The sequence below is a fragment of the Protomyctophum parallelum genome, assembly GCF_964188405.1.
Source record: "Protomyctophum parallelum genome assembly, chromosome: 18".
Taxonomy (NCBI): domain Eukaryota; kingdom Metazoa; phylum Chordata; class Actinopteri; order Myctophiformes; family Myctophidae; genus Protomyctophum; species Protomyctophum parallelum.
This window is the reverse complement of record NC_139716.1, coordinates 31,196,516-31,221,232: the sequence shown is the minus strand read 5'-3', so window position 1 is coordinate 31,221,232 and position 24,717 is coordinate 31,196,516. Positions and strand designations below refer to the sequence as shown.

General features: G+C 43.7%; 1 protein-coding gene across 12 annotated transcripts in view; it reads left to right on the top strand.

The window, feature by feature from the left end:
- The first annotated feature begins 271 nt into the window (after positions 1–271).
- Positions 272–24,717, top strand: part of ehbp1l1a (EH domain binding protein 1-like 1a) — a 56,804-nt gene continuing 32,358 nt past the window's right edge. For 8 of the 12 annotated variants that reach the window (XM_083789082.1, XM_083789081.1, XM_083789080.1 and 5 more), the window contains exons 1-11: positions 272–650; positions 15,508–15,565; positions 16,304–16,399; positions 16,505–16,558; positions 16,773–16,951; positions 17,580–17,725; positions 19,238–19,306; positions 20,329–20,553; positions 22,484–22,714; positions 23,013–23,174; positions 24,109–24,588. In XM_083789082.1, the coding sequence (XP_083645208.1) occupies positions 547–650; positions 15,508–15,565; positions 16,304–16,399; positions 16,505–16,558; positions 16,773–16,951; positions 17,580–17,725; positions 19,238–19,306; positions 20,329–20,553; positions 22,484–22,714; positions 23,013–23,174; positions 24,109–24,588 (1,804 nt within the window). In that variant the 5' untranslated portion in view covers positions 272–546. The remainder of the gene's footprint in view (positions 651–15,507; positions 15,566–16,303; positions 16,400–16,504; positions 16,559–16,772; positions 16,952–17,579; positions 17,726–19,237; positions 19,307–20,328; positions 20,554–22,483; positions 22,715–23,012; positions 23,175–24,108; positions 24,589–24,717) is intronic. The other 4 variants (XM_083789087.1, XM_083789084.1, XM_083789088.1 and 1 more) reach the window with 4 other exon arrangements.

Sequence of the window (24,717 nt, the reverse complement as noted above, 5' to 3'; positions counted from 1 at the left end):
CACACACACACACACACACACACACACACACACACACACACACACACACACACACGGATTGGGTATATCCGTAAATGCATAGAAGATAGATTAGTGTAAATAAATATTAAATATGAAAGACTCGTAATTGGCCTGACAACATAAGTCGCCAATCGCAGCTGCGCATGCTGACCGAGTGACCGTTCGTCCCTCCAGGCAATGGGAATTTATTATTAGGATCTCAGCAGCCAGCGTGCGTTTATTTGTGATTTATTTTTCTGTCGCCTGGCCAGCCTGCTGTGCTGTGCTCTGCTGTGCTCTGCTCTGCTCTGTGTGACACTATAGCTAGTCGGAACATGTGAGCCGAGGAACTGAGGCGACCCACCGGGATCTCTGTGCGTCCACATTCAACCAGCTATAACCTGCAAGCCCAGGAGAGGGGCGGAGGGGGGTACACGTTTTTACCGAGGAGAATGAGGAGACATATTCTGTGTATATTTAATTTTTAATTTTTAAACGCTTTATCAATGTCTTTTTATTCGACATTATTTGACCAACTGGAACATCATGACTTCTGTTTGGAAGAGACTCCAGCGGGTCGGGAAAAGAGCCTCCAAATTTCAGTTTGCTGCATCCTACCAAGAACTGATGATAGAATGCAGTAAGAAATGGTGAGTCTTTCTTTATAACACATTCATGTAGAGTGTGTAACACTATACATTGTGCTGGCATTTAAAGAGTTTGGCAACGATGCTGCTGACTCTGATAAAGTGTTAATAACCACTTTCACATTCACTTGACGCACAAAGCGCCAAACTGCACATGTATGCATGGTTAAATGGAAGGGGACAATTAACACATGGTTTACGTTCCTATTCGGCAGTTTTACTGCTGTTATTATTCTGTATTACCGTGCGAATTCATAGTGACAGCAGCGTCATGTGTCTGAACTGATATGAAGTCAACTAACTATCTGATGTACAGTACACTAGGATATATCATGGACTCGTTAGAGGGAGCACACGCCCCATAACTAGCATTACTTCCGCGTCTGCAATGCTGTTTTCTTATAATCGGTGTCATGATGTGCCATCAGATATGTTATTAATGTGTGTGTGTGTGTGTAGTTACTCTCTCTGACAGTTAGCATAACACTGGGTAGCTGGGCATAGTAAAGGTGTCAAAGTGAAATGATAGCAGTGTCTGGGGAGAGGGAGGGAGGGGCTCTCTAGTCCAGGGGTTCCCAAACCTTTTTGGACCAGGTACCCCTTTTGGGGTAGATATTTTTCCAGGTACCCCCTCATCCTCGCAACACAGATAACAATATATTTACAACCACAAGCAGTGTTTCCTGCAGGAAAAAGCTTTGGCATGGTGCTGGGCGCAGGCCGCAGGGGGGCCTTCTTGCGTCGAACATTTTGATTAATTAATTAATTAATTTGATTCAATAATTAATTAATACGATTAATAAATTAAGATTAATTTGTATTATTGCTCTTGTATTGCTATTGGGGACACTGGGGGACACTGGGGGACACTGGGCAGGCACTGGGGAGGCACTGGGGAGACACTGGGGAGGCACTGAGGGGACACTGGGAAGGCACTGAGGGGACACTGGGGAGGCACTGGGGAGACACTGAGGGGACACTGGGGAGGCACTGGGGAGACACTGAGGGGACACTGGGGAGGCACTGGGGAGGCACTGAGGGGACACTGGGGAGGCACTGGGAAGGCACTGGGGAGACACTGGTGGCATGGGGAGGCACTCAGGGGGACACTGGGGAGGCACTCAGGGGGACACTGGGGAGGCACTCGGCTGGGCACTGGGGAGGCACTCAGGGGGACACTGGGGAGGCATGAGGCACTGAGGGGACACTGGGGAGGCACTGGGAAGGCACTGAGGGGACACTGGGAAGGCACTGGGGAGAAACTGCAGCCACTGGGGAGACATTGGGGAGGCACTGGGAAGACACTGGGGAGGCACTCAGGGGGACACTGGGGAGGCACTCAGGGGACACTGGGGAGGTACTGGGGAGCCACTGGGCAGACACTGGGGAGGCACCATGGCGGACACTGGGGAGGCACTGGGCAGACACTGGGGTGGCACTTGGGGCGGCACTGGGGAGGTACTGGACATTTCATATCACACACACACCATGATTCACTAGCCCCCTCAAAAAAAAATATATATATACAGTGGAGGAAATAATTATTTGACCCCCTGCTGATTTTGTAAATTTGCCCTAATACAAAGAAATGAGCGGCCTATAATTTTTATGGTACTTTTATGTTAACAGATAGAGACAGAATATCAACAAAAAAGTCCAGAAAAAAACATTATATAAAGGTTATAAATTAAATTCCATTTGATCAGGTGAAATAAGTATTTGATCCCCAAGCACATCATGACTTAGTACTTGGTGAGAAACCCTTGTTGGCAAGCACAGAAGTCAGACGTTTCTTGTAGTTGGTCACCAGGTTTGCACACACCTCAGGAGGAATTTTGGTCCACTCCTTTTTACAGATCCTCTCCAAATCCTGAAGGTTTCGAGGCTGTCGCTTGGCCACTCGAAGCTTCAGCTCCCTCCACAGATTTTCTATGGGATTAAGGTCTGGGGACTGGCCAGGCCACTCCGTGACCTTAATGTGCTTCTTCTTGAGCCACTCCTTTGTTGCCTTGGCCGTATGTTTTGGGTCGTTGTCATTCTGGAAGACCCATCCATGACCCATCTTCAGTGCTCTGGTTGAGGGAAGGACGTTTTTGTCCAAAATCTTACCGTACATGGCCCCGTCCATCAACCCCACAACGCGGTGAAGTTGTCCTGTACCCTTAGCAGAGAAACACCCCCAAAGCATAATATTCCCACCTCCATGCTTGACGGTGGGGATGGTGTTCTGGGGTTTGTATTCAGCATTCCTCTCCCTCCAAACACGACGAGTCGAGTTGATGCCAAAGAGTTCAATTTTGGTCTCACCTGACCACATCACCTTCTCCCAAGCCTTCTCAGAATCATTTAGGTGTTCATTGGCAAACTTCAGACGGGCCTGTACATGTGTCTTCTTGAGCAGGGGGACCTTGCGGGCACTTCAGGATTTCAATCCATTACGGCGTAATGTGTTTCCAATGGTTTTCATCCCCACCGTCAAGCATGGAGGTGGGAATATTATGCTTTGGGGGTGTTTCTCTGCCACGGGTACAGGACAACTTCACCGCATTGTGGGGTTGATGGACGGGGCCATGTACGGTAAGATTTTGGACAAGAACCTCCTTCCCTCAACCAGAGCACTGAAGATGGGTCATGGATGGGTCTTCCAGCATGACAACGACCCAAAACATACGGCCAAGGCAACAAAGGAGTGGCTCAAGAAGAAGCACATTAAGGTCATGGAGTGGCCTAGCCAGTCTCCAGACCTTAATCCCATAGAAAATCTGTGGAGGGAGCTGAAGCTTCGAGTTGCCAAGCGACAGCCTCGAAACCTTCAGGATTTGGAGAGGATCTGTAAAAAGGAGTGGACCAAAATTCCTCCTGAGGTGTGTGCAAACCTGGTGACCAACTACAAGAAACGTCTGACTTCTGTGCTTGCCAACAAGGGTTTCTCACCAAGTACTAAGTCATGATGTGCTTGGGGATCAAATACTTATTTCACCTGATAAAATGGAATTTAATTTATAACCTTTATATAATGTTTTTTTCTGGACTTTTTTGTTGATATTCTGTCTCTATCTGTTAACATAAAAGTACCATAAAAAGTATAGGCCGCTCATTTCTTTGTATTAGGGCAAATTTACAAAATCAGCAGGGGGTCAAATAATTATTTCCTCCACTGTATATATATATATATTTTTTTTTTGAGGGGGCTTGGGTACCCCCTGGCTATGCGTCGCGTACCCCTAGGGGTCTGCGGACCCCACTTTGGGAACCTCTGCTCTAGTCTACATGAACAGGTGTACAGTGGTGATGTCACAAACAAGAGAGACATCCCTGTATGTAATGTTTCAGACATTCATGTACAAAAAAAAGTATTTAAAGTACCAAAAGTAGAAAGTACATGCTGCAGAATGTCACACGCTTTCAAATGAAAATAGCAGATCTGCTATTTTCAGACAACATTTTGATGTGGCTGGTTGGTCAGTTTGGTCACACACTCATAATGTAACAAGTACGGTATTAACAAGTAGGCCTATAGAATATTAACAAAGAACAACAATTATGCCTATGGTACAGGTGTTGGATTCCATGTCCATTTTGTGCAGTCTGGCATGGTGGCACACTTCAGCTCTTCATCAGTGTCCTTAAACAAATGTCCTTAAACAAGTGTCCTTAAACATTCAGCGTCACATAATCGTGGCACCAATCCAAGGCTTGTGGATGTAGGGCAGGCTGTAGTTACTAGTTTAATATACTACCATTTAATCTCGTGTAGATATCATCCGTCATGTTTTCAATCAGCTGCTGCTGACAACTGTTGACACTCAAAAGCAGGCTTCGGCATGTCATGACAGGGTCGTGGACCAAGAACAACTTTAATAGGTGGAGTTTTGAGTTTCAGAGATTATTTTGCATCCTGATTAGGTCAACAAATTGGGTTTGAGACATACTGTAGTTAGTAGTATATTCTCGTATCTCTCCAGGAATGTTATCCCACTCTGCCATGGCTGCTTGCTTGAAAGAACCCTTGTGCTTTCTTCAGTCCATTCTCCATGCTCTACTCCTGTGTATACAAGAGTTCCTTCCTTGGAATTTGGGCTCCGTGACCACAACAAGCCATATTGACTTGCTATACATTTACAGGCCCCCCTGTCAGACCCCATGAATCTTGGCACACATGGTGTGGCATAAGGTTACTTTTAAGTAAGGTGGTGCCCGTCCTTTGGTCCTCTTGAGCCTTCAGCCATTTCTTTTTTCCACAGTGTTTCTTTTCAGGCTGACCTCTTTTCAGGCTGACCTCTTGAGTTAATTTGATCAAGTGTGGAATTGATTGTCTGTGTGGAAGTAAGTAAGTATAGTGTCAGGCTGAATTCCACTGCTGCCTTGTTGCACTGGGATTCAGTGAAGCACCAACTTCAACTCCATGTGACTCTAGTACTGACGCATATTATTTACTGTAAATAGATCTCCTCCATATTGGCCATAAAAAACATTGGTGACTCGATCATTTTCTTGCATTCATATGGTTTTGTCAGGCAAAACAAACTTTTTACGTTGTTTTTTGGGTGTGTAAATTGAAACTAGCCAATTTACAAGCTCAAAGGTGGGTTTTAATGTGACCCTAGGGCGCATTTACTATGAAAACCTGCATCGGCCGTCCGTTAGTTTCGTGACATCTTGTGACATCATGGAGACCCTCAGATTTCCATATCTGCATATACTGTATAGAGCCGGCCAGCAACTCTACATCTGACCTCAAACCCTTAGATGTCCATATGGAGCTGACCTGTTCTGACTTTCCATATGTTGATCCTCCCCACCCGTCCTTCCTGTTCTGACATTCCATAATGTTGATCTGACCGGCCATGCCAAAGCACCAGCGCTCACCTGGGATTAGACACACCAACGGACCGCCATGCGGAAACAACGGTCGGACATGCGGTTGAACATCCAATAGTATGTCTCTAAACTAAAGCCTGTAACTGCAGTCTTCCGTCACCCAGGCAGATGCGTGCACGTGACCTCGCCCTCAGGGCGTCTTACTGGTAATTATTGAATCGAACCAATGAAATGTATTAACGAGAGCTTGTGACTAAATAATTACTACATTGGATCCATTGGAACACAGTTTATTTTATTTTTCCATTTCTGAAAAGTCAGTTTTGGACATTTTCACCCTACCGTAACTATACAGTATTACTTAAAGAATAGCTTCAGGCTAACTCGGATTAAGGAAAACATAATGTTTACACAGTATGTTACCATAATTATGCAGAGGGCGACTCTATAGCCGAATGGTTAAGGTGCATACCGCATGGGCGCAACATGCCCTTTTCAGCGTGTCCCCGGTTTCACTCCCAGCTGGCCTGGTTTGCAGGGTCATTCCCCTGCTTATGGTCCAAGGCAATACGAGCTTTGCATTGAAAAAATTATAATAATCTATGACTGCCAGAATATTTTTCAAATATTTGAACCTTACCTGAATCAGAAATGTTATTGGTTAATTATTTTTCAGCTATCTCAGTCTAGATCTATTGCTTCCAGAAACAACTTAATTTTTGTATAGTAGATTTGTCTCTTGTTTTTTGTTTAGTTTTAGTAATTACTTTCATTATTTTCATTATTATTATTATTATTATTATTATTATTATTGTTATTATACTTTAACTGTGCTGTCTTCTATGTATGTGGGTTTGTATGTGGGGAGGGTTGTGGATGGGTGGCGTATGTGTATTTTGTGAAAAATTGAAAATAAATACAAAATATAATAATAGGATAATGTTAAAAACCACAACCCAAGCCACAGATCTTGGTGTAGTCATACACCCAGAACCAGCCACATTAGATAATTACAAAGAACTATCATTTTAAGATAAGAATATATCAAGGCAGGATGTCTCAGCAGGATTTGGGGGAAAAACTCACTCAGTATTGTAACAGTGTCTTTACAAGGTCTCCCTAAAGACATCTATCAGACAGCTGCAGTTGATTCAGAACACTGCTGCTTGTGTCCTGGGTCCTAACTAATACCAAGAAGGAGATCGCATCACTCCCACTCTACACTATTTTCACTGGCTCTCTATATCTCAAAGAATTGATTTCAAAATACTGCTGTTGGTTAAGCATCTTCTGCTTCTGCTATCCACACACCAAATGTGGAGAACCAGGGTTCAGTTTTTTGTCTGCTACGATTTGTTTAAATCTGATTTGTTTAAATCACAGAAGAATACTTTTCAGTTTGCTTTGGTTCATTTCTTGAACTGCAATGAATATAACTTTCTTCTTGTATTTTGTCTTATTTTTGAGTGGTGCAACCACTCCAAGGAACAGCCATGTCCGTGTTCCCGTGTTGGTGTGTTGGTCATGCACCTATGTGTTAATGAGTACCAGTAGTACGTTGAAATGTGGCTATGCAAATAAACGTGCCATTGCCTTGCCTAAGTGCCAGCGTAGCTAGGTATGCCCTTTTCACTACTGGCTGTATACTCAGTCAGTCTTGGCACCAGGGGAGTTCCATTAATTCCATTAGAGTTGCTCACATCGCATTCAGCATGTGCCTCCAATCTCACAGAGCTGGCTTGTAGAGCCGGCCTGCCTGGCTGTCGGTGTGTTTATGTAGCCTTCAGCTGCATTACACACAGGCCAGTAGCAGCAGGTTTTGGTTCCGTGTGTGTGTGTGTGTTGATGTTAATTCCCCTGGAATCACAGTTTACTTGGCAAAACATAATATTCCTTTATCGGTGACTCTTCCAGGACAGCTGGTGACCGATTATTTGGTATGTGATGTGATCTCACTCTGGCTGAGAAGAATCACTGTCTAGAGTCTAGACAATGAACGCACATGGACATCGCATGCACTACGCAGTTGTTTGGGTTCAGTTCAGTATAGTGTAGAAGTAGCTTAAATTAAAATCTTTAATTGATGATTTTCTAGTATTGGGTTCAGTTGGAATTATGTAACCGCCACACCTTAAATGACAGCTTGTTGCTTGCTTGATGTCATAAATATCTACCAGTAACAGGTTGTTTTTCTTGCAGAGAAAGTCAGAAGAAGAGCTAGGCCTCTACATGTTGAAATTACTTTACACTACAGGATGATCACGTAATGCAACCACAAACCACATCAGGTGCAGATTGTGTAGATTAACTAGATTTGTGTAGCCAGACAATTATTCCACAACCTCTGAATGCTATATAGAGGCGAGTAAGGAAGCTGCGATTTCAGTTAACGAAAAAATATCTTTATCCTTTTTATTTTCTTTTTTTTTCTATTTCTGCTAAGCAGCAAGCTACGTATAATATATATGCTTAGATGATTTATATTTATATTAGGATAAATGTGCACGACTGTAAAGACAAAACAAAAGTGGCGAGGAGGCTCCATTTCCGCTATATATTTTACTCATGATAGAGCTTCCGTTGCTCCAGACTTTATGACGGAAGCGTTCGAAAATTGCGAGAGGCAACAGTCTGGCCACGTGGGACTATGCATTGGGTGGCTCTCATAATTACAGTATATTTGTGTCCTGTACCCGGTCACACACTTATGTGTGAACACGTCGGCCCGGATGCAAATCCATTTTTAACATCTATTTGAGCTAACTAGCTATGCTCTTATGCTGACGCAAGAGAGCAGCGTGTTCAGTGCGTTGTTGTGCAACACCAAGTGTGTTGACCAACACGCCAAGTGTGTTGACTGTGGATGGACTTGCACCAGTTATTGTGGGATTTACGCATGTTTACATACAGTTTACGGGACAGTCTCCGTAATATCTATATTCTACCTGATATATTATAACTCTATGATTCTTCCCCATCAACCCTGCCACCTTTCATTTTTGCAGGGTTGCAGAGCAGAGGCCCACATTTTCATGTCAGTTATGTCAGAGCTAGCTCATGGCCTAGTTCACCCCTCACCTCAGTGCAGACTGCACTGCATGTCGGATCTGCTACGTAGAGTGGATAAACGCTTGTTGTTTATGTTTCCTCTGTAGCGGAATGTGTGAAATGTGGATCGTCTTGACTGTTACCCCTTGTCAAAAAGATAACTGATTGAGAGTAGAAGCGTAATGGAGAGAGACTGTGTGTGTGTGTGTGTGTGTGTGTGTGTGTGTGTGTGTGTGTGGGGCACCGCATAGATATGACAATCTGTTATTACTTAATTCACAGTAAAGATTAAAGACTGGATCCATCGAAACACTACAGTAGCAGATAATATCAACACAGTATGTGACCTATAATCGTTTATGGTCAACTCACACGCTGCCTAATGGAGCAGGACTGTCACTGTAGATAACCTTGGCCACCCTTAATTGACTTCATAACACGTATACAACACACTAACCTCCTCATGGCAAGTAGAGCAACAGGTGGTGTAGGATTGCCGTTAAGCTTCTAGTGACTGGTTGGCTGACGGTCCAGTGACTCTGCCATTCTCTATTTCTGTGAGTGTGTTGTCCCTCTCTCTCACGCTGGCCTTTCTCCCCAATCCCCACAGTTGCTATAAGTGTCATGAATGCAACACGAGAAGTCCCAGAGTGAATGTCCACACAGTCACATACCCTCTCCTCAGTACACTGTTAAATCCTGAGTGTTCATTTTCTAGCTCAGACCCATAAGGTTACATGTGTCACACACTGTGGTATTTTCCTCTCCCATTAACTTACAAGTTTAAAAAGGTTACAACTAAAAGTATAAACAACTAGAAAAGCTCCTGTGCACAAATCCCTGCCAGGTCAGGTTGACTACCCGGGCTCAGCTGCTAGCAGAGTGGTTAACTCTGCCAGAGTTTCTAAAGAGCAGTCTGCCCACACTGCCAGCAATGTTTTTGCGTTTTTACTAATCTTTCAAGACCCACGCAGAACATTTCGCTCCATGACTATGCAAACGCCAAACATCCACCAAATAAAGACGACAGATCTCCACCCTCATCGGGAAAAATAAGTGTGTCACTGCAATACTCTTCTTTAGTTATTGGCAGTTGAATATAACTTGTTTTCACTAAAAATGTTTGTTTAGACCATGTTATTTCTGGGTGTACTCTTCATTGGAAGTCCTAGGATAATTCACAGGTTGCGGAAGATCGGCCGCCCTTATCGTAAACTAAAACACTGAAAACGCCACATGACCAACGATTATGCGTGCAGTCTCGGATTGAAATGACAAATGTATTTGTCAATGGCAGATGAGTTAAGGTGCATACCATAGGCTCTGATGCCTGACAGCGAGTGTTATAGCGCCACCATGAGGCTGATTTGTAAATGGTTGGTGTGGGGGTTATTTCTTGGCTTATTGGGAGTGTGGATGTAAAGTTTCACGCAGATGAATCCAGCGGTGGCCGAGATTAGCAATTAACAATCACAAATGCAATCACCTCCCCTGGTGGAGATAAGTATGTGAAAAATATTCCGGTATTTGTCTTACTGCCAGTGAGTGAGCACAATACATTTCGCAATGATTGGTCCAGTGGTTTGTGAGATCAGACACACACACACACACACACACACACGCACACACGCGCACACACACGCACACACACGCACACACACACACAGTCACACACACACACACACACACACTTCATAGTTACTGATCTTATAAAACACTATGATGCAAATCAATTACTTTTGGCTGATGTATTATAGTTTTGTATTGTATTTTGGGTTTGGTTGCAGCTTTTGTTTGAGTTCACAATCTGCTAAATGTACTCTTGTTGAAAATCACTGCAATGCTTTCATGGTCTCATCTGAAGGGCATCTGCGATCTAAATCTTCCAACTAGAAATTTATAGCAGTGATGATGAATTAAGTGGATAGAAAAGATTAATTCTGCGGAAAGAATTAAGGGCTTACGCCAGCAAGGTCAATGTCACCTTTAAATTGCTTGTTGAACTCTAATAGACTTGCTTTTATCTGTCACTCCCTGATGTGACTGTTTTGCCACAAGGGTGCCTCTGCCTACCTTGCCTTGCGCCTATACCCCCTCAGCCAATCTCATACTCTCCCTTCTACCTGAGGCTAGCCTGGGAAGCATTCCTTTTCGGGTTTATGTATTTATATATATATATATGTATATCTTACATCATGTTGTAGTCACTGGTTTGTATAGTCATTAGGCCGGAACCCAGACCAGAATAAGAAATACCCAAAATATATTCCCAGCGATCATAATTCCAGGGCCTACCCAATAAAAGCCTTGATGAGGCGTATGAATCCGACACGTTTCTTCTTCAAGTACTTCTTGGAATAGTTTGTTTGGTATATCCATCCTTCTGAATCCAGACCAGGCTTGCTTTCACATGAGGACCAGCTGAGCCTGGTTGGGTGACGAGCTTCTCCTGAGACTATAAAGACTGTTTTTCTGTGTGTTCATAAGTGACGTGTAGTGTCAGGTTTGTTGATGTCTGTTCCTACACTGAGTTCTGAGTACACTGAGTTCTACAGTTCCTATACTGAGTACTGAGTACACTGAGTTCTACAGTTTCTACACTGAGTACTGAGTACACTGAGTTCTACAGTTCCTATACTGAGTACTGAGTACACTGAGTTCTACAGTTCCTACACTGAGTACTGAGTACCCTGAGTTCTACAGTTCCTACACTGAGTACTGAGTACACTGAGTTCTACAGTTCCTACACTGAGTACTGAGTACACTGAGTTCTACAGTTCCTACACTGAGTACTGAGTACCCTGAGTTCTACAGTTCCTACACTGAGTACTGAGTACTCTGAGTTCTACAGTTCCTACACTGAGTACTGAGTACCCTGAGTTCTACAGTTCCTACACTGAGTACTGAGTACCCTGAGTTCTACAGTTCCTACACTGAGTACTGAGTACACTGAGTTCTACAGTTCCTACACTGAGTACTGAGTACCCTGAGTTCTACAGTTCCTACACTGAGTACTGAGTACACTGAGTTCTACAGTTCCTACACTGAGTTCCTACACTTCCTACACTCTGTTTTTCCGTTTTGTGTTTCCTGTGAGGACTGCGGGTGAAAATGAGCAACTGTGCTATATCCGGGTATGATGGTTGTTGGCTTTTATGTAAAACACAAAACGCTAAATCATCAGTGATTCAACTCTATGCGAGCGTAAAATTGAGATAGAAAGTGAGCTACGGGACGGGAAGTGGCTGTCCAGTCTGACATACAGGCAGCGGGCGTAACGAGCCACCAGTAGGCCCCCACGCAGGCTCGACACGACGGGCCAAACCGCTTTTAAAAACGGTGGGGCACTGTACTGTAGTTGTGAACGTATACCTGCCCCGCGATTGTGAACAGAGCAGCAGCAGCAGTTGGTGGAAAAACAAACAGCTCAGCGCAGTTCAGTTGGGTGAGCCCACAGGGCACCCTCGCCTCTTCTAACTTCCTCCACACTGTCTACACCAGACAGAGATAATGGGGGGGCAGGGCACGTGTGTGTGTGTGCCCCGCAGGGCACGCACGTGGGCACGTGTGTGTGCCCCAACGCAATTGTGTTGTCTGTGTCACGCTAGTCACGCCCCTGCATACAGGTACAGGCGAGAAGTGTGTCTGATGAATGTATTCGTGTTGCTCTGTGTGTGTGGCTAGACCACGCCCTCCATTGACTACCCTGAGGGGAGTGAACACACCAGTAGAAAAGAAAACAAACCTGCTTATTATGTGCATAACAGACTGACACACAAACGGCTCAGTTCTCTCTCTCTCTCTCTCTCTCTCTCTTTTATATATATATATATATATATATATATATATAGTCGCTCTAACCATTGTATATCTGTTTTCGATCTACAAGCTCACAACACGCTGCATCGTGAATATTCACCTACATGCCCAAAATTAGGACGCTAGGTTGAACATACGTAATCTTTATTCTTTATTCTGATCCCCATTAGCTTCCGGGTCGCTAGTCTTCCTACAGTAGGGCCCACATAAATCATCACAACATGAAAACAACATACAACGTACTATATTCATACAAACAACAACTGACACTCGTTAGTCTACTAAATCTAAATTGCACTATTAAGATGCCAACAATTTATAGATAATATACTGTAGGTTAAACATCATGTACAAAAACACATAATATATATTTTTTAAGTATTTGACTAGACTACATGTTCTAGCCTCTACAGTTAACTGTGGCGCATCCTTGCAACATTTATTGGTTAATTGGTTAAAAGAGCAATCTCTATTTTATGCTAGCTGGATTTCTTTTTATATCTCTTTTAGCAGCAGAGGACCATTAAAGTATTAACAACATCTATTTCACTGCATGGACCAAATCGTGTTTCATTCTGTCCTATTGATCGCTGTGTACACACACACAATTTAAAGAATGACCGACATCTACAGTGCACACACGTTTTTCTTGGTCAGGCATTTCCTGATACTAATCTGAATGTACATCCTTACCGCTACCACAAACTCCCAGGTAAATGAAGTGGACAGGAGTGGACAGGATATGTTTACCTGAGTCTGTTACATATTCAAACTAATTGTTGTCATTCCTGTCTACTAGTATTTATTCTTGTATCTCTCACCTACCCCCCCCCCCTCTCTCTCTCTTTCGCTCTCTCTCTCTCACACACACACACACACACACACACACACACACACACACACACACACACACACACACACACACACACACACACACACACACACACACAAAGAGATGTTGATCTTATTCAGCCATGTCATTGTCGCTATGGAGTCATAAGATGTTCATTTTCACCTGGCTGAGGACTAACATCCTGCTCACAGCCCCTCTGCTGTTTTTAAGAAAGAGCAAGCAGATGTTCTCGGGCCTGATTATTCTGCAGCTTGTATATCGGCAACACCCTCATTTAAAGTCCCCTGATTCTGTCCGGAGCTAATCTCACAAACCACTGAGCTGATCCGTGCCAGCTAGACCTTTTTGTGTGCATGCTGCCGTTGTCACTGAATTACTTCCATTTATTTCGCTAGTTTAATACTTTTCTGATTGCGCTGAAACCTCGCTCAAATTTGAAGTCTTTATCATAGACGACTGACGTCATTAGATGACTGATGGACATCCACATTGGAGCCATGGCGTTTTGTTTGTCTGTCTGTCTGTCTGTCTGTCTGTCTGTCTGTCTGTCTGTCTGTCTGTCTGTCTGTCTTTCTTTGTACATTATGTCCAAAACCGTTACTATGAAATGGAAAACAACATACAACGTACTATATTCATACAAACAACAACTGACACTCGTTAGTCTACTAAATCTAAATTGCACTATTAAGATGCCAACAATTTATAGATAATATACTGTAGGTTAAACATCATGTACAAAAACACATAATATATATTTTTTAAGTATTTGACTAGACTACATGTTCTAGCCTCTACAGTTAACTGTGGCGCATCCTTGCAACATTTATTGGTTAATTGGTTAAAAGAGCAATCTCTATTTTATGCTAGCTGGATTTCTTTTTATATCTCTTTTAGCAGCAGAGGACCATTAAAGTATTAACAACATCTATTTCACTGCATGGACCAAATCGTGTTTCATTCTGTCCTATTGATCGCTGTGTACACACACACAATTTAAAGAATGACCGACATCTACAGTGCACACACGTTTTTCTTGGTCAGGCATTTCCTGATACTAATCTGAATGTACATCCTTACCGCTACCACAAACTCCCAGGTAAATGAAGTGGACAGGAGTGGACAGGATATGTTTACCTGAGTCTGTTACATATTCAAACTAATTGTTGTCATTCCTGTCTACTAGTATTTATTCTTGTATCTCTCACCTACCCCCCCCCCCTCTCTCTCTCTTTCGCTCTCTCTCTCTCACACACACACACACACACACACACACACACACACACACACACACACACACACACACACACACACACACACACACACACACACACACACACACACAAAGAGATGTTGATCTTATTCAGCCATGTCATTGTCGCTATGGAGTCATAAGATGTTCATTTTCACCTGGCTGAGGACTAACATCCTGCTCACAGCCCCTCTGCTGTTTTTAAGAAAGAGCAAGCAGATGTTCTCGGGCCTGATTATTCTGCAGCTTGTATATCGGCAACACCCTCATTTGAAAGTCCCCTGATTCTGTCCGGAGCTAATCTCACAAACCACTGAGCTGATCCGTGCCAGCTAGACCTTGTTGTGTGCATGCTGCCGTTGTCACTGAATTACTTCCATTTATTTCGCTAGTTTAATACTTTTCTGATTGCGCTGAAACCTCGCTCAAATTTGAAGTCTTTATCATAGACGACTGACGTCATTAGATGACTGATGGACATCCACATTGGAGCCATGGCGTTTTGTTTGTCTGTCTGTCTGTCTGTCTGTCTGTCTGTCTGTCTGTCTGTCTGTCTGTCTGTCTGTCTGTCTTTCTTTGTACATTATGTCCAAAACCGTTACTATGAAATGGAAAAAAATAAATCCTGAGGCTGTGTTCCAATTCATCCAATGTCATACTTAAAAAAATAACGGTTTACCATATCTATTTTCTGGGCATGCCATGATTCTATGTGACAAAAAAAAAAAACATTAAAAAAATTGTGAAAATAGCAGATCTGACTACAAGGTCACATTGCGACTGGCTGTGATTTTACAGATTGGCTATTGTTCCACATCAGTGTCCGATGATGAAGAATAAAATAAGCTATTAATTTATGAAAAAAGGTAAAATTATGAAATATGGAGATAGGTACAAGGTACAAGGTTTCTGCTCGACAGTGACAATATGGCCTGTTCATTAACTGGCCATGTGGAAAAAGCAATCTGATACTGCAGGTGATCGCAAACTACATGACATATGACAAGATTGTGGTAGCCTGTGAACTGCTCACTCCTTACAGTGTGTGTGCTCTGCTCCAATTCCAGGCAACCAGACAAACTGAGAGTGGTGTGGATCAGGAGGAACCGACGACAGTGCACCAAGGTATGGGATGAGAAGACCACGGCAGAGAGGAATATTGCATGAAACTAAAAGATAAAGGATGATAATCCTCAATAGGTGGATGTATCGTGTGTACAGTATAGAGCTAAAGACAGATACTGTAGGTCAACATTGCAGTAGATTTATTTCACTGATTGTTTGCTAACTGTAAATATGAGATGAATATGAAAGCTTTGCAGTGGGGAAAGCCCAGGGAAAGCCCGGTGATCCAATTTATTCATTGGTAGTTTTCGATTGGACCAGGTAGTTATTTACACTCCCCTAGTGAGTATAGTGACCTATGTCTAATAGGTCTAAATGTAGACAGTTTCACAGAAAAAGTGTTAATTTAACCCATTTAGACGGATCTGTGTCGCCATAGCTTTTAACCACTTCAACCCATTCTGGCACAGAGTGCTGCGCTACGAGCTTGTAGATCTGCTATTTTTGAGAAATCGTGAAAATGTGGTGCAAATCTTTGAATATATATATATTCTTTCAGAGCGAACGTTTTTAGCTAAAATCTTTGCTTCTGGGGGGCCCCTGGAACAACATATTTTGAGGTGTATCATTCTGGGGGTCATGTATCATTCTGGGGGTCAAACATCTATAGGTTTTTCAGAAAATAGTTAAAACCCACTGATTTAGAATATATATATATATATATATATATATATATATATATATATATATATTTTTTAACCTGTATTAATCATCTGGTTATCTTCTCATTGTGTCCAGCTCCATGGCTGGCAGCCAGGTATCAAGAACCCCTACAGAGGCATGGTGGTCTGGTCAGTGCCAGAGAGCGTGGACATCACCGTCACACTTTTCAAGGTACAGTACAGTCTCCACAACCCGACGCAACTGTGGCTCGGATGTGTCTCGTGGGAATCTGAACCGGAAGTTAAGGATTTATGCTCGTATACTTTTTTTCAACAGGACCCTACTGCGGAAGAGTTTGAAGACAAAGACTGGACTTTTGTCATTGAACATGTGAGTCCTCTCTGCAAACGTGTCCCTCCTTGTATTCTCCATCTCTCTGTTTGTGTCACTTAATGTAAACACCTTGGGAAAGTCATTTGTCAGAAAGCCCCCTACCACGAAAGCGATTTTTTCCCTAAAACATCCTTGATGGACCTCTTTAGTCCATCGAGGATGTTTAACCGGTAGAGAAGAGATGAGATAAGCACTGTTCTCTGCTCACCAGGAGTCTAAAGGCCGGAGGAAAGTGTTGGCGTCCGTCGACGTTAACATGAAGAAGTATGCCAGCGCCACGCCGGCCCAATATGACCTCACGCTGAAGCTCAAACCCCTGTCGGTGAAGGTGGTCGAGGCCACGCTGAAACTGACCCTCTCCTGTGTGTTCCTCAAAGAAGGCAAAGCCACGTAAGTCACCACCACATCCACCACATTTTCATATTGGTTATTATTATTCATGGTCATATTATTAGGTTATAGATTGAAAGGCTTGTTTGGCCCGTTCCTCTCGAAGACAGTTACCACTGAGATTCATAACAAGCTCACCTTTCAGGACTCATCATTGTACTTTGTACGCTGCAGTCAGTTGGTCTTTATTAACTCGACAACCTTTTGGTGTTCAGCCTCTTTGTAAGTTTACATGTTGTACATCTGTCCTATTGTTTTTTTGTTTTGTTGTGTATGTTTGACAAAGACATGTAGTTTTATTCTGCCTCGTGGCCAGTTCACGCTTGAAAGAAGAGATCTCTTGTCTCAATGTGTTTTTACTGGTTAAATATAGGTTAAATAAATAACAATTATGTGAAACTGTTAGGCTTTGCTGTGATTGAGTTCAGAGTCAGACATGTTCTGGGTTGTTGTAGTGAACCACACTAATCAGGGGTTCAAATCGATCTCAGGAACTGTCATCTCTTCTCTTTACTGTCTCCTTACAGCTTTTCTAACTTAAAATTATTGACAAAAGAAAAACGTGGTGTCTCTGACCACATTTAAGGGTAGAGTTTACAATATCTGCTCGTTTCTCCGTCTGCCATAGAGATGAGGACATGCAGAGCTTGGCTAGTCTGATGAGCTTGAAGCAAAGTGACATCGGAAACCTGGACGATTTCAACGACAGCGACGAGGAAGGTGCCGAGGACAGGAAGGCCGGTGTCGGAGTTGGACACGCTATTCCTGTTACCGGTGAAGATCTCCCTGCTTATGCCAGCACCTCATATTTCACACAGGCACTCGGCGTCCTTAGTAATTATTACCACAAACACAATAACAAACCCCCCCAACAGGAGCATATAAAAATTAGTTACCATGTGTATATCTTCTGCCGTTGTACTCAGATACTCGTGAACTTACAAAAACAAAAGACTGTTTTGTCTTTTAAAGGAGAGAGGAATGTCAGGTCCCCAGTTTGTCTTTATTTAGAGGCAGGTTGGCCAAGAAGTAAAGTGGCCGGCCAGTAAACGAAAGGTCACTGTTTCAAACCCGGTACCGACAAGAGGGTGTATTCCAGTTGTGAGCTGGTGGCTGGTAATACATCTTCTGTGCCCACCATTTCTAACGAAGTGCCCTTTGAGCAAGGCACTGAACCCCCAAACTGATCCAGCTGGCACTGACTGCATGCATGCCTGCACTCTGACCTCTCTGACGACTTGGATATTCATATTCTAAGTAGTATTCATATTCAATATGCGAAAACATATTTAAATTGTACTTGTGTACATTGAAATTAAAGTAATCTCCAGGCGCTTGGGTGGCGCAGTGGTAAAGTCCCTGTCCACCACCACCACAGAGGTTGTGGGTTCGAATCCACCGTGGTGCAGCCATGTCGGGCGCCAATGCAAACACGATTGGCCCATGTTCGGGGAGGAATATACTAGGTCATTCCATGTATTCCTACAGGCTGGGGGTGGCACCTCTTAACGAGGAGTAGGTTCTACGTCCTCCCGGTGAGGGCTTCTCACTGGCAGGTGAGTCAGTAGTATATCACAACAAACTAAATTGGGGAGACAAAGGGGTAAAAAAATATAATAATTGGCAACTCTAAAATTAAAGAAAGGGAGAAAAGAAAAAAAGTTATCTTCATCTTTTAGGAAGCTGACAGAGAGATGCCTGATCATATATGACACGTGAGGCGAATGTAATGTAAATGTTTGCTATTTTGGGGGTGTTACACTGGCACCCAACTAAGTATAGATCACTGTATGAGCTCTAGTGACAGTAGTGAGATTCCCGGTCAGCTAAGGGGAACCAAACGCTAAGGCCCAAACGCTGAGGTATTATCACTCAGCCTGCCCTATGGATTAAGTGCAAGATCACATGCAGAGAAAAAGATGGTAACAAAACAAAAACACTTGTACACACGCTGCCATTGGATGCGTCTGCCACTGCGTGGCGTCATACTGCACACGTGCACGGTCTAAATCGAGGATTTTGATTCTGGAAATGATTGCACAACGGCAGCCACGCGCCGGTGAGGACGTTTTGCAGCCCCTCTCCAGTTGCAGCCCAGGGCTTCCAGGCCAAGGGGGGGTCACCTTTCACCTCCTTAGCCTTTATGCTGCTTTGAACTGCTGCTATCTAAACTGCTGGCTCCTCTAACCTCTTTACCTTTTCTGCTATTTTAAATATGTTTTCTCTGTGATTTCCTTCTTCTTCCTGTCCCTTTGCCCCCTTGCTGCCTGTCCTCTGCTCTGAAAGGCCCTGGCCCTCCTACCATGAGGGTACAGGATCTGGCTTGGAGGCCTGTGTTTGACTCGGGCCCCGCAGGTAACTTCCGTTCCGTGATCATGTGCTGTTCTTGGGTCGTTGGGAATGGATAGCGTTGCTTTGCAGGGCTTCTGATCCTGGTCTAGGTCTTAGTCTAGAGAGACTCTAGAGCTGGTACGGAAACGATGTGCACTTGTCTGTACGTGTGGATTATTGGATGTGGAAGGGCGGGCCTTAAACCAGATCAAAGGGTTTAGGCTTCGCTCACACTCACTCACACACACAACAGATTGTTGTATAGCTGATGCATGAGACTTGTTGACTGATGCAAGCCCGCGATTCATTTCCAATGGGAGTCACATGGTTTGACACAACATTTTAGTTGTATGAGGGGGAGGGGGGCAGTCGAAACACAGCCGAAAGCCGTACAGCAAAAATGTTGTGTCAAACCATGTGACTTCCATTGGAAGCGGCCAGGACACTTACCCTTTGTTTACATCTACCATAAAACATTGTTGTATGCTAGATGTATAGGTGTGAGTGAGGACTTAGTGTGAGACTCAGACTGGGAGAGACTAGCCTTGAGCAGCGATGCTAATATCACCGCGTGGATATTAGTCTCGTCCCTCTCAGTGTTCGATTTTTTTCCTGCAATGTCCCGCCTGGTTCCAGACGAATCTGGTTGGCTCGTCACCATTTCGGCACAATTGAGAGGGGCCAGACTTAATCTGCCTGGAGGGCATTGCAATGGCAGATGAAGGCTGGCTACGCGAGGCTATCAAGAGACTACTTGAGTGATTAGTTGTTTTCCACTTACTTTCAGTCCTGGTATGAAGCTACTGAATAAGATTCCTACATGTAGTTTAATAGTTCTGGATGAGTATCTGAGTACTATTCCTGTCCATTCCTACATATCTTCTATTATTTTCCCACGTATCATACCCTTTCCTCTGCTTTGTCTTTCTCTGTGTCTCTGTAAGTTCCATAATGTCATTTCTTTGATGGCTTTTTCTCTACTCCTTCCTTCCTCTTTTCTTCCCTTCCATATGTCACTCCATCCCTTCCTCTCACCTGTCACTCAGAGATGGATAGGAGCTCTGGTGGCACCGTCGTCCCTGTACTGTCACGCCCACCACTACCCGTACCCCCATTACCCCTAAACCCCTCTGCCCCGGTGGCATCTCTCCCCCGCACCAGGCTGACCGATGCCAGCCAACGGCCCTCTGTCTATGCCTACTCATTGCCAGCCTTTACCCGCGCTCACCCACCTGCCCTGCCTAAAATCTTCCAGCCTGGTGCAGGCTCAGGTACTGGCTGAGACACCAATGCTGTTCCCTTTTTTATGCATTTGATGTCTGTATTTGTTCACAATCCTTTGTACTAGTATGCATAGTTCTAATTCTTATATGGCCCAGTCGTTATCGGGAATTGTGCACAGCGAAATCCTGAATGTTAATTTAACACTTACCGTGTAAAAATGGCTTTACACATTCAGTGTTAAAATAACATGCAGGCCATTGCTGTGAATGGTCCAGATGGCTTTATAGTCTTAGCTGAAATAGTAATTGATTTGTTCACACACACTAGTACACATACATACATCCATAACTCTTAAAGCCCCTGGTGTCCAGACAACTTTGCTTTTCACCCAATTGTCTTCCATACCAAACCGCATACATCAGGTCGCTATGGCAACCAGGAGAACTAGGTTGAGTTCTTGTGAAAGACAAAGGAGGACTAGGTTGATTCTTGTGAAAGAAAATTCCACCTATAACATAAAGTTAAATTCAAACCAGTATAGCCTACACTCCCTACAGTATTGATAACCAGCTGGCCGGACTCAGTTCGACCCTCCCTTCCGGACCATGGGATCTGGATAACACACTTTCTTTCAGACAAATACCAGCAGGAGTTGGAAATGTGTGCTTATCAGAAATGTTCTATGGTGCCTTTGGAACCATGATAGGTTGGCAGTGGAACACATTAAACAGCTGTAAAACGCTAAGAATAGTGGAGGTGGGCTTTAAACTAATTGATTTAGCTCTCTCTCCAAAGAGATTGTTGGACAGTGTCGGCTGATGATTTGGAGTTATGTAATACTGTATGCATCTTTCACGCTCTTAGACCACCCTCTGCTGTTTTAATAAGTAAGCCCATGTCAGAGTGCAGAGGAATGAACAGAATGGTCCAGCATAATCACATTCTCCACTCCTATCTGTTTGACATTTATTACCAAGTTTCGGAGAGTAATTGCCTCGTTTCCATAGCGCAGGTCCAGCTTGCCAGCGAATGTGCTCATCTGTCCAATGGCATATTTATGGCACTTGGCTCCGCCCGTTGTTAACTTTCTACACAATAGGGATGCTGGGATGGGAATTATCAATTCATTCATTAATTGATAATTGATACGTTTTGATAACCTTATCGATCGATTAACCGGTTAGTTGATAAGCAGCTCTTTTTTAATTATCTGAGAATCTTAATTTCCCTCAATGTCCAACATAGAAATAAACATTTTGCTGATATACAGAAAGAATACAAAAGGCATATTATATTCCTTAGTCAAATATTTATTTGACTATTTGCGATACATGTCAGGCAATGGCATCTTTGTATGAGGGATAAAATGAAAAGTGCACTGAATTGTCTGTCACATCATATGCAAAAGCAGAGATGTTTCTGTGACTACCAAGGTGGTTTTTAACAGGCCCACATGTGCGTTCCTCAGCTGTGCGCATGCAGACAGCATTACGTTCACATAAAACCGCCCAATGATAGAACCGCATAATTTCTTAGCGGCGATTAATCGATTAACGATGAACTATTAACATCCCTACTATACAGTAAAATAATTTAATTCTAATTAAACTCATTCCGTGGACCCCCAGTTTGAAATTGATATGCAATAATTACCATTATTTTTATATAACCCCGGGTAGTTCCCGCACCCGCTATTGAGAAACATTGGAATATACTATTTCAACTTCAACACAGCTACTTTATTGTCACATCACAGGTTTACAGGTGTAAAATAAAAAGGCATTTGCCGTTTTCAAGAAAGGGAAGAAAGAATAGAGGTAGAACGAAAGAGCTAAATTGTTGAATCAGGACAGATATTCCAAATATTCCTGATATGAGTAGAGAGCGTGAGAGATCCAAAGCTGTAATTCAGAGTGTTCATGTTAAATTGGGATGGTACGCTATGATGCTGACTTGTGCCCCGTATGGTCTCCTTAGTGGCCGCCTCTCTCCCTCGGAGACCACATAGCTTCCACAGCGAGTCCTCTCCCGTGGAGTTCCTGCAGGGCCCCCCTGCTCTTCCCTCCTTCACCCCCCTCGCTCCCAAAGCCCTCTCCGGCTCCTTCCCTGAGCTCACCACCTTTGCCTTATCTTCTCCCCCTGCTGCTGCTGCTGCTGCTTCTGTCCCACCTGTCCACTCTCCCCCCATCTCTGACATCCCAGAATCAGGTACTAGAGCTTATTTGTTTTTAATTCATTAGACGGTTTGAGCATGTCTCCAGGGGGAAAACAAAACAAAACATCTGAATAGCTGACGCTGTCAGTCTGATTATTTACGTGTATGTATGGGTATACAAAAAAATGAAAAAATAAGAAGCCTGTTTATTGTATTTCCTATTGGCTAATCCCCAAGGTTAAAGATGCATGCTATCGTCACCTGTTTCTATTCACTACCTCTCCTCCTTTTTAATTCATTTCAATTTTATTATTTCCTTCTCGTTTTTGCCATCCTCCTCTCTCCTCCAAGCCACTTACGCTGCAGCTCGATCTAGCGCCTGGAGGTCTCACACCTCCTCTCCCTCCACCTCTCTGACCTCTCAGCCTCCCCCCATTCCCAGTCGAGCCACGGCTCACCCCACTTCCCAGGGCCTCACCAGGCCCACCAGCCTGCCATCTGCCCCGGACACAGGTACCCCGTGCAGAGCCACAGTGGTGGGACTCGAGATGCTGTGTAATGTAGAGATGCACCCATTCCCGCATTAAGGCCCTCATTTATCAACCGTGCGTACGCCAAAATATGGGTGCACGCCGTAATTACCGCAATTGTCGGCATTTACCATTTCCGCCAAAGCTTGAAATTGAACGTGTGCCAGGACAAAAATCACGTCTGGTCGGGAGCTGTCGTACGCTTTGTCCTCGGCTGTTTTTCTGTCGTACACAAGCGGAGCAGCATTGTCTGAACTGCTGACACGCTGTCACAAGCATCTAAACATATGTTTTCACTCCTAAAATGTTAATATAAAACTGTATGTATATACATGTAAAAAGAAGAAAAAAAATTGATAAATGAGGGCCTAAGTTTTATAGTGCATTAAGTAAAATTAATTTACTGATTTACTTAACTTTGTAATTCACACCTAAATGCCTAAAATATATACAGTGTATATTATGAGAAATGGATCTCTACAAAATCAATTTGTACACTTTCAGCTTTAAATGAACACTTCAAATCAACACATTTTACTGTGTAGCAGGGCATTTTTCATAATGGCTGCCTGTCAGATCATGACATCACCATAACATAATTTATGTTAATTTGTGAAAAGAAATAACAATATCAATTAAATATCTGCTGATAGATTTCAAAATTAATCGTTTTCCAGTATTTAAGTTTAATCTAGAATAACTTATATATTTTTATTTTGACTTTTCTCTCTTTCTTCCCTTTAACTTGTCCTTAACTTACTAACCTATGAAACCACTGGATAATCTGTGTGCATGTGTCCCATGACTCCTTCTCTCCAATGCTCTCTCCACGCCTTTCTTTTCTTTTCTTAATGCTTCACTCTCTTTATTTCCCTGTATCCCTCCATTCTGTTCTGTCTATACTCTCTCTCTCCCAGCTCCCTGGCAAAGTGAATGGAGGCCTCCCAAATGTCAGGCCCCTCTAGCCGAGCCCGAACTCTCCCCCAAGTTTTTGCGTCCCTGTCCCCCTGACCCCGGGCAGCCTGCGTCGTCCCTGCGGACAGAGCCGGGCATAGAGACGATATGTAATGCTGCTTTGTCCGAGGCCGACACGAGCATGGCCTTGTCGCCCGCTGAACCCGCTGAGCTCTCTCCCTCCCTTGGGTCTAAATCCTCTTGTATCGTGCCCTTGTCTAGCTCCCTAATATCTCCTAGCTCTGATTCTGTCCCAGACGCTGAATGTATGCCCCCCCTCGCTGCCCATCGCACCCCCTCCCCTCCTCCTTCGGCTACTGTCCCGTGTCCTCCCCTTCCTCCCGCTTCGTCCAGCGCCTCCCCTGCCTCTCGTTCTGTCTCCTCGTCTCTGTCCGCTGCTCTCTGCGTTGAACTCCCCTCTCTGCCGTCTGCCGTGCAGTCAGGTATACACACTGAGCTTATAGCGTCTGCCGAAAGCATGGAAAACAATGTCTGCTGAATTGGTTTTAAAGTTATACTTTTATTTTTCACTCCTTGAATTGTCCCCTCACTGTCACTATCTTTCTATCTTA